This window comes from Gossypium hirsutum, chromosome D01, assembly GCF_007990345.1.
Source record: "Gossypium hirsutum isolate 1008001.06 chromosome D01, Gossypium_hirsutum_v2.1, whole genome shotgun sequence".
Lineage (NCBI taxonomy): Eukaryota > Viridiplantae > Streptophyta > Magnoliopsida > Malvales > Malvaceae > Gossypium > Gossypium hirsutum.
In genome coordinates, this window is record NC_053437.1 from 11480223 (window position 1) to 11490657 (window position 10435).

General features: G+C 36.9%; 1 protein-coding gene across 1 annotated transcript; it reads right to left on the reverse strand.

Annotated features, from left to right (window-relative positions):
* Window positions 1-1384: 1384 nt before the first annotated feature.
* On the reverse strand, window positions 1385-2410 carry LOC121213548 (desmethyl-deoxy-podophyllotoxin synthase). Its single transcript, XM_041086339.1, has 2 exons — window positions 2078-2410; window positions 1385-2005 (listed from the first exon to the last, which is right to left on the reverse strand). The coding sequence occupies exons 1-2, from the start codon at window positions 2408-2410 to the stop codon at window positions 1385-1387; spliced, it is 954 nt and encodes a 317-aa protein (XP_040942273.1).
* Between the last annotated feature and the right edge of the window lie 8025 nt (window positions 2411-10435).

Sequence of the window (10435 nt, forward strand, 5' to 3'; positions counted from 1 at the left end):
CCATAAATTTTAGAATTACAATTCTCTCCCTAAATATATATTTTTTTGATTCGAAATGACAAAATCCCGAATCAAACTGAATTCAATTATAGGCTTAAGACACATTGGAAACCGAACTATACAGCTTGATTTTGATCCATAAAACAATTTTATATAAAAAATTAATATATATAAATTAGAATATATTTATTAAATTTTTATTTTTACAATATATTAATTATATAAAATTTAAAAAATATATGAAAAAAAGTTAAAAGATATATATAAATTAAAAAATTTTTAAAAAAAAGCAAACATTCATAAGCTACTAATGTGAGGAAAACAAATAGTAGTCTAGATATAATCTCTAACTTAAAATTAGCTGCTAAAATAAGAAAGCAAGTATAATTTAAGTAGGAATTGTAATTTAAGCATCTTAAAAATGCTGAAGATAGTTTTGTATGGGGAGGGGATTTACCATAGCCTGTTGTATAGCTAGTGCCACTAAGCCATTTTTTTCTTCCACCAAGGAAATTGCATAAGTAGTGGGCAATGAGGGCATCTGACGAGCCAGTATCTATGCCTTCCATTACTTAGACCCTTCTTTGTATAAGCAAATAACATATTATGCTTTTGGAAAGTAGGATAATCATACAACTTCAAATTACCTGCAAGATGATGGACCAACAACACTCTGTAGTTTTAGCATTAAAGTAATGGACCTACTTAAGAAACCCAAAGCCTGTAGAAGCTGCAGCAAGTGCTTGGGCTCGGCTGGGTTGGCTTTGTATGCTTACTTGCAGTAGAATTATCACCTAAAAGGGTCATTTATTAATATGGTTATTTTTTTTTAGTATTTTCCATATCCGTTTTATGGTTCATGTTAAGATTTGTACACACTCTTTTCAATAATGTTATCTTTAAAATTCAAACATGTATTTTTTTTTAGGAATGCAATATGTCTTGCCTCTGCACTTATCACTTGTTAGTATTACTTAATATGGTTATATATTTTCAATATCTTTGTTCATCACAATCCCTGTACATAGTATAAATCTCTTACAACCAAAATCAAATCTGAAATGAACCTCAACATTGGATTTATTGACCAAGGGTGTTCACCCATCCTCAACTGCAAAATAGCTTATGTGGTAGTTTAGTAATGTGCATGTGAAAATGTACGAGTCGTACTTGAATGACATATATATAAAAAAAAAGTCAAACGTGAAATCACTAGAAATGGTGTCTATCATAATGATGAATTTCCAGAATAAGGCAAACGAAAGAACCGTCCAAATGAACCATGTCAATGTTATCAGGTGAATTATTTCAGTTTAAGCCAAACAATACAGTTTATTATAACCATAGTTTAACAAAAAGTATGGCTAATTTCTGATGCACGCTTTTATTGAAGAGGTGAAGGATGATAAGGAACTGGAATTACAAACAGGTCGTGTTTCCTTCTTATCGTTAAACCTGGTCCAGATGTGATATCCAAATCTTCACACTTCATTCCATTGGGGAGCTTCCAATCAAAGTGGTACACCAATTGTGCTAGTTGCTGTTCAACATTAGCAAGACCAAATGTTATGCCTGGACATATCCTCCTTCCGGCCCCGAATGGAATATATTGGAAATCTGTTCCTTTATAGTCTAATGAGCTATCAAGGAACCTTTCAGGATTAAAACTCTCAGGTTCACTCCAGTACCTAGAATCTCTTGCAATTGCCCATGAATTGATAAGAACTTTAGTTTTAGCAGGAATATCATATCCACCAAGCTTACAGTTCTCACGGCATTCCCTTGGTATTAATGGCACTGGATTGTGTAACCTCAGTGTTTCTTTTATGACTAATTTTAGGAATTTTAGTTCACCAAACCGTGCTTCATCTACATACCCTTTGCCATTAAACACCTGTCTCACCTCAGCTGTAGCCTTTTCCATTAAGCTTGGATTTTTCAGCAGTTGTGACATTGCCCATTCAACAGATATTGATGATGTTTCACTCCCTGCAGCAAACATGTCCTGAAAATGGCTTTGAAGTCAGCAGATTACTTGTATTGTATTTCAAGGATGAAAAATTTAAAGCAAACATACCAAGATGACTGATTTGATGTTGTTGGAAGATAAAGGAAAGTCAAGGTTCCCATGTTGTTGAAGGTCCAAAAGCATATCAACTATATCTTTCTCATCTTCACCACTTCCATTTCCTTCAATCCTCCTCTCTTTATGCTCAGAAATGATATTTTCAAGTATTCTATCAGCTTCTCCATGTAGCTTCTCAAGTTTTGGCCTGATTCCACTAATCACCTCAACTGCTTTAATTGAAGGGAAGAAATCTGCAAGGGTAAGGCCGGTTGACAGCTCTGCAACTTTCGTGATGATAGATTTGAACTTTTCCTCTTCACTGCATTTCGACCCAAAGGCCATCGCTGCCGTTATCCGATATGTTAATGAGAAAATTTGGTCACTCAGGTTGATTGGTGAACCCTGGCTTGAAGATATTGTCTTGATGAGATTGGAAACCATCTCTTCTCTAACTCTTCTGAATGATCTCACACGCTGCGCGGATAAAAGCTCAGTTACGCAGATTTTTCGAAGATGCCTCCAATAACTGTTGGGTATGGGTCCCACTATGTGGGAAACCCATATTTTCTGGCACAAATGTTTTGCCTTCCTTTTTCTTTTGTTTTTTTGTCAAAAGCCAATTCTTTTTGGCTTATTAACAGGGAATGGGCAGATTTTTTTTTTTCGGCAGAGAGAGAGCTAAAGAAAAACAGAGAGAAAGAGAGAAAGAAAAAAAAATCAGTTTTTCAAGCTTGGTGCAGCAGTGATCAACTTCTCGATCGAAGGTCCATCCGTGGTTCGATTGAGCTGATTTTTGGACAGCAGCTAGGTGATAAGGTGTTCTTGACTTTGTACGGTCGGATTTTTCATCCGAGTCTTGTAGCGTCGGAAATACCCATTTTTCAGCAGCTACGTTTTTGGTGATGTTCTCTCATTTTTCTCTCTTTTGCTAAAGATTACATGTTGTTAGCCTTGTCGGAGTTGAATGCTTGTTGTAGGCTTGATATTGTGATCTTGTAATTGAACATTTGATGATAGTGGAGCTCTTTATCGGACTCTAAAGTCCCGTGGTTTTTACCCTTAATTTAGAGGGGTTTTCCACGTAAAAATATCGGTGTCTCTATTTATTTTTGTTGTGGTTGCATTAGTTGATTTGTGGTTGATTAAGGTTGCTAGAGAACATATCTTGTGCTATTGTGCTTGCCATAATTTTTACAGGAGTTATAAGGAGAGAAAGAACACCGGTTGTGCTTTCGCTTTGTTTCGGTTGTTCGGTTTCTTCCCAACAAACTGGTACCAGAGCTTGGTTATTGTGTCAGATAATTATGGAAATTAATACGAGCAAGATGATTATGTTGAATGGCACAAATTATCAACTTTGGCGGAATAAAATGAAGGACTTGTTGTTTGTGAAGGCTTTGCATCTTCCGGTCTTTACTACTCAAAAACCCGATTCGAAAAGTGATGAAGAATGGGAATTTGAGCATCAACAAGTGTGTGGCTTTATTCGGCAATTTGTTGAAGAAAATGTTTACAATCACATTGATCAGGAGACACATGCTCGAACATTGTGGGAGAAGCTTGAAAGCTTGTATGCTTCGAGGTCGGGCAATAACAAGTTATTTTTGCTGAAGAAAATGATGGCGCTGAAATATAAAGAAGGAATGTCTATAGCTGACCATGTTAGTGAATTTCAGAGTATGATGAATCAGTTGCTTGGTATGGGTGTCAAATTTGATGACGAGATTTTAGGACTTTGGTTGCTTGCTACTCTACCAGACTCTTGGGAGACCTTTCGAGTCTCACTCATTAATTCTGCCCCACAGGGTATTATTACTTTGGATTTGGCTAAGAGTGGTGTGTTGAATGAAGAGGTTAGAAGAAGATCTCAGGGTTCTACATCACAGTCCGAGGTGTTGGTTATCGAGAACAGGGGGAGAAACAGAGACAAAGATGGAAAGGGTAGAGATAAAAGCCGAAGCAAGTCAAGATCGAGATACAAGAATCTTGAGTGTCATCATTGTGGTAAGAAAGGTCATATCAAGAAATATTGCTTCAAGTGGAAGAAAGAGAACAAAGGTGGTGGTGATAAACACGATCGGAATGACGATGAAAAATTCGAGCGTGTTGCTACTGTTACTCGTGAAGATCTGTTAGTTATTTGTGATGAGAATTTGGTCAACCTAGCATGCGACGAGACTAGTTGGGTGATTGATACTGGTGCATCACTTCATGTCACGTCGAGGAAGGAATTCTTCACATCTTATACTCCTGGTGATTTTGGGGTATTGAAGATGGGTAATGATGGTTTGGTTTCGGTTATTGGTATGGGAGATGTTAGCTTGGTAAGTAACAATGGAACAAAGTTAACTCTCAAGGATGTCAGACATGCACCGGATGTCCGTTTGAATTTGATTTCTGCAGGAAAACTTGATGATGAGGGATTCTGTAACACTTTCAGTGAAGGGCAGTGGAAGCTGACTAAAGGCTCCTTGGTTGTGGCTCGAGGAAAGAAGAGCTCAAATTTGTACTTGATGCAAGCTTTGACTTCTCGAGAGACGGTGAATGTGACACTGAATGACAACTCAACTGAGTTGTGGCATAAACGACTCAGTCACATGAGTGAGAAGGGGCTTAGCTGTTTAGCGAAGAAGAATCAACTTTCGGGTTTAAAGAATGCTACACTGAAGAATTGTGCTCATTGTCTAGCAGGAAAGCAGAAAAGAGTTTCATTTAGAAGCCATCCTCCTCATAGGAAATCAGAGTTGCTAGAGTTGGTCCATTCAGATGTTTGTGGTCCGATAAAAGTAAGATCACATGGTGGTGCACTTTACTTTGTGACTTTCATTGATGATTGTTCAAGAAAGCTATGGGTTTACACTTTGAAGTCTAAAAATCAAGTCTTTGAGGTGTTTAAACAGTTTCAAGCATCAGTTGAAAGGGAAACTGGGAAAAAGTTGAAGTGCATTCGTACTGATAATGGTGGCGAGTACACAGGGTCGTTTCATGAGTATTGTCTGCGACAGGGAATCAGACATCAGAGAACACCACCAAAGACTCCACAGTTAAATGGGTTAGCTGAAAGAATGAACCGAACATTGATTGAGAGAGTCAGATGTTTGTTGTCAGATGCAAAGTTACCAAGATCGTTTTGGGCTGAAGCTTTGAATACAGTGACACATGTGATAAATCTGTCTCCTAGTGTTCCTTTGAAAGGTGATGTGCCAGATAGAGTTTGGTTTGGTAAAGACGTGTCATATGATCACCTACGTGTGTTCGGTTGTAAAGCATTTGTTCATGTTCCAAAGGATGAAAGATCCAAGTTGGATGCCAAGGCTCGACAATGCATTTTTATTGGTTATGGTCTAGATGGTGAGTTTGGTTATAGACTCTATGATCCAGTTCAGAAGAAACTCGTGAGAAGCAGAGATGTTGTCTTCATTGAGGATCAGACCATTGATGACATTGATAAGACGGAGAAAGTGGATTCACAAGGTAGTGGTGACTTGATCGATGTGAATCCGGTTCCCTTAAACTTTTCACCAGATCCTATCCAGGATGATGTGCATGGTGATGTTAGTGGTGACCATCAGACTATAGGTGACTTTAATACTCCCATGGATGATGTTGTGAATGATCAACAACAAGCACCTATAGCTCCACCAGCAGTTCCACTTCGAAGGTCTTCTAGAGATCGACAATCTTCTGTCAGGTATTCTCCTGATGAATATGTTCTTTTGACTGACGGGGGAGAACCTGAATGTTATGAAGAGGCTATGGAGAGTGAATGCAAAGATCAGTGGGTTGAAGCGATGAAAGACGAACTTCAATCCTTGCATGAGAACCATACTTTTGAATTGGTGAAACTGCCTAAGGGCAAAAGAGCTTTGAAGAATCGGTGGGTTTACAGGTTGAAGCAAGAAGAGAAGTCTTCATTTCCACGATACAAAGCTAGATTGGTCGTCAAGGGTTATACTCAGAAAAAGGGGGTTGATTTTGAAGAAATATTTTCTCCGGTTGTGAAGATGTCCTCTATCAGAACTATACTGAGTTTGGCAGCTTGTTATGACCTAGAGGTTGAACAAATGGATGTGAAAACTGCTTTTCTTCATGGTGACTTGGAAGAAGAGCTTTACATGGAGCAGCCAGAGGGTTTTGTTGCACAAGGGAAAGAGGACTATGTGTGCAGATTGAAGAAGAGCTTGTATGGTTTGAAGCAAGCTCCAAGGCAATGGTACAAGAAGTTTGAGTCTGTTATGGGGGAACAAGGCTACAAGAAGACTACTTCTGATCATTGTGTGTTTGTTAAGAGATTCTCTGGTGATGATTTTATTATTCTTTTGCTCTATGTTGATGATATGCTTATTGTTGGTCAGAATGCTTCTAGAATTGAGAAGTTGAAACAAGAGTTGAGTAAATCCTTTGCAATGAAGGATTTGGGGCCAGCAAAGCAAATTCTTGGCATAAGACTGACACGTGATAGAAAGGCCAAGAAATTATGGTTATCACAAGAGAGGTACATTGAGAAAGTACTTCAAAGGTTTAGTATGGACAAAGCTAAAGCGGTGAATACTCCCTTTGCTATGCACTTTAGATTGAGTGTTAAGCATAGTCCTTCCACAGAAAAGGAGAAGGAAGAGATGCAGAAAATTCCTTACTCTTCAGCCGTGGGTAGTTTGATGTACGCAATGGTTTGCACGAGACCAGACTTGGCTTATGCCGTTGGTACAGTTAGTCGGTTTCTTTCTAATCCAGGCAGAGAGCATTGGAATGCAGTGAAGTGGATTATGAGATATCTTCGTGGCACTTCCAACATGAAACTTTGTTTCGGCAATGAGAAACCTGTTCTTGTTGGGTATACAGATTCAGACATGGCCGGAGACATTGACTCGAGGAGATCTACTTCAGGTTACTTAATCACTTATGCAGGGGGAGCTGTGGCATGGCAATCGAGACTGCAAAAGTGTGTTGCATTGTCCACCACCGAATCAGAGTTCATTGCAGCAACCGAAGCGTGTAAGGAGATGCTTTGGATGAAGAAGTTTGTGCATGAGCTTGGTTTTACTCAGGAGAAGTATGTCCTGTACTGTGATAGCCAGAGTGCTATTCATCTTGGTAAGAACTCAACTTTTCATGCTAGATCTAAGCATATTGATGTGAGGTACCATTGGATACGAGATGTTCTTGAAGCTAAGCTGTTAGAGCTTGAGAAGATACACACTAATGATAATGGTGCTGATATGTTGACGAAGGCCTTACCAAGAGGAAAATTTGAAGCATGTTGTTTGACCTCCGGTATGGAGGCATTCCCCACATAGTTGGAGGGGGAGATTTGTTGGGTATGGGTCCCACTATGTGGGAAACCCATATTTTCTGGCACAAATGTTTTGCCTTCCTTTTTCTTTTGTTTTTTTGTCAAAAGCCAATTCTTTTTGGCTTATTAACAGGGAATGGGCAGATTTTTTTTTTTCGGCAGAGAGAGAGCTAAAGAAAAACAGAGAGAAAGAGAGAAAGAAAAAAAAATCAGTTTTTCAAGCTTGGTGCAGCAGTGATCAACTTCTCGATCGAAGGTCCATCCGTGGTTCGATTGAGCTGATTTTTGGACAGCAGCTAGGTGATAAGGTGTTCTTGACTTTGTACGGTCGGATTTTTCATCCGAGTCTTGTAGCGTCGGAAATACCCATTTTTCAGCAGATACGTTTTTGGTGATGTTCTCTCATTTTTCTCTCTTTTGCTAAAGATTACATGTTGTTAGCCTTGTCGGAGTTGAATGCTTGTTGTAGGCTTGATATTGTGATCTTGTAATTGAACATTTGATGATAGTGGAGCTCTTTATCGGACTCTAAAGTCCCGTGGTTTTTACCCTTAATTTAGAGGGGTTTTCCACGTAAAAATATCGGTGTCTCTATTTATTTTTGTTGTGGTTGCATTAGTTGATTTGTGGTTGATTAAGGTTGCTAGAGAACATATCTTGTGCTATTGTGCTTGCCATAATTTTTACAGGAGTTATAAGGAGAGAAAGAACACCGGTTGTGCTTTCGCTTTGTTTCGGTTGTTCGGTTTCTTCCCAACAATAACTACCATAAGGGGAGAATACAATGTTAGTACAGTCATAAGATATGATGCTGGGAGCTAACTGATAGGGCCTGGAAGCAAAAATGATATCATTTTTTCTCATAGCTTCTTCGGCGAATTCAGGGGAAGATATAACAACTGTGGAGACTTCCCCAAGTTGCAGATGCATTAAGGGGCCATGGTTTAGAGCCAAGTTCCTTAATGTGAAATGAGGTATTGAGACAGCAACAAGCTGGTGAATGTTGCCTATGAGAGGTAGTTTCCATGGCCCTGGAGGCAGCCTTGGGGATGGTTTCTTAGCTTTCAATGTTTTCACTAGTCTGGTAATTATGAAAGAGAACAAGAGGATGGTAAGGAGGATGTTGAAGGGAAGAAACATGGAGATTATATTATCTGCCATACATAAAGCTACTGCTTGATCGTGGCTGCTGTCATTCTATAAGATATATATATAAGCATTAATGGATGGCTACTTTACTCTCCATGGAGAAAACGAAATTATTAGTCAATATTTTCACGCCAACGTGTTTACAGAAGTAGAATGAGTCTACCAAAACAGTAAGTTAGTATTTTCTTACGAACGTGTTTACAGATGTATAATCCGAGCTTAACTTTTGGGATAAAAAAATAACATGTGTTGCGTGAGACGAATGCGGTCGCGAATTCTATAGTCAAATTATTAAGGGTGGGTTTGGATGGGCGATTGGGTGCGGTGCAGTGGGTTTAGTTTACTTTTTATCTCACGCTTTTTGTCTCACGCTACGGTGTCGCTACAGTATCTAAACTCATCGCCACTATTATTTTTACACTAATTATAAATAAATGCACTACCCATCCAAACTCACACTAAAACCATGGCTTTTGCACCTAACGATTAGGTCTGATTCTTGACAAGATGTTGAAGGTTGCTGCTGGCCGACTTTTAAAAAACTTATTTGAGAAAGTAGGCTGTTTTTGTTTTTTCTTAAATTTATTAAACTATCTTGTTTTTGAAGGGAGGGAAACTGTCTTGCAGTGAAAATGCTTAATCTATCCTGTTTTTACTTGAGTTCTGGGTTTGATTAAGTTTAATATTTTTTTAAGTGTTTTAATATGTATTTAAAAAAAATAAATATTCATCATATATATGTGGAGAAAATAAATATTATATATAAAAAAATATATCTAATAAATTAGTTGATGTTTTTAAATAATTACATATTTATTATTTAATTTTATAAATAAAAAATTTATTAATTAAAAATAAAAAACTTGAAAATAATATATTTATTAATTATAAACATGAATTAAAAATAAATAAAAAACTTGAAATAACATGAAATAAAAAAATACATATTAAAATACTTATAAGAGGAATCAAATTTAGGAGTTAAGAATAACATCACAATTATATAGCCACCTAACGAAAAGAGCTAACGTATTAAAAATATTAATTAAAAAAATTAAAGCAACATAAAATAAAAAAAGATACAAATGTGAGTTGGAAAAGAATTGAACCTGAGACTTAAAGATAACAATATTAACATTTAACCACTTGACAAAAAAAAAATGAATTATCATTTTAAATGAAAACAGTCTTGTAGAGCGCATTTTGAATTGCTGCGGTTGGTTTTCATTGTACGACAGTGAAAACACTCCTTATAAAATGCGTTTTCCTTTCTCTCTCCAAAAAGATCATAATTTGATAAATTAAAAAAAAATCTTATAAAAATTATACTTGTCCCATGCAGTATTCGTTTTATGAATAAAATATATGTAGTTGGTTTTCAAGTTTTTATTTACAAGTAGTTGGGGAAACTCATTACAATTTTCTAATATACATGCTCTTTCTCTTTTATACGTACCATGTAAGCATTTATAATTTATAAAATAAGTTTAGGGAAAGCTTCTTGGTTAATATTGAAAGTCGTATGCATAACTTAAACCCAAAAATCAAAATATTAATTCTCAATACTTACTTAACTTATTAATTTAATTACTTTATAATATTATTATAAATATATTAAAAAAACGAAGAATTGCGTCAAGCAATCCCCTAATTTTGTTAGTTGCCTAAGGGTGAGTTTAGATGAGCGATTGAGTGCGGTGCAGTGCAGCGTGTTTAGTTTATTTTTTGTCTCACACTACGATATCGCTTCAGTATCTAATCTCATTGTCACCGCGGTTTTTACACTAACCGCAAGTAAACACACCACCCATCCAAACCCACCTAAGACTTGATTTTTAGTTTTTCTTTTTAATTCCATTAACAAATATACTTGTAATACCCAATTTTGCCCAGCCCATATACAAATAATAAAACCAAAAAACAAA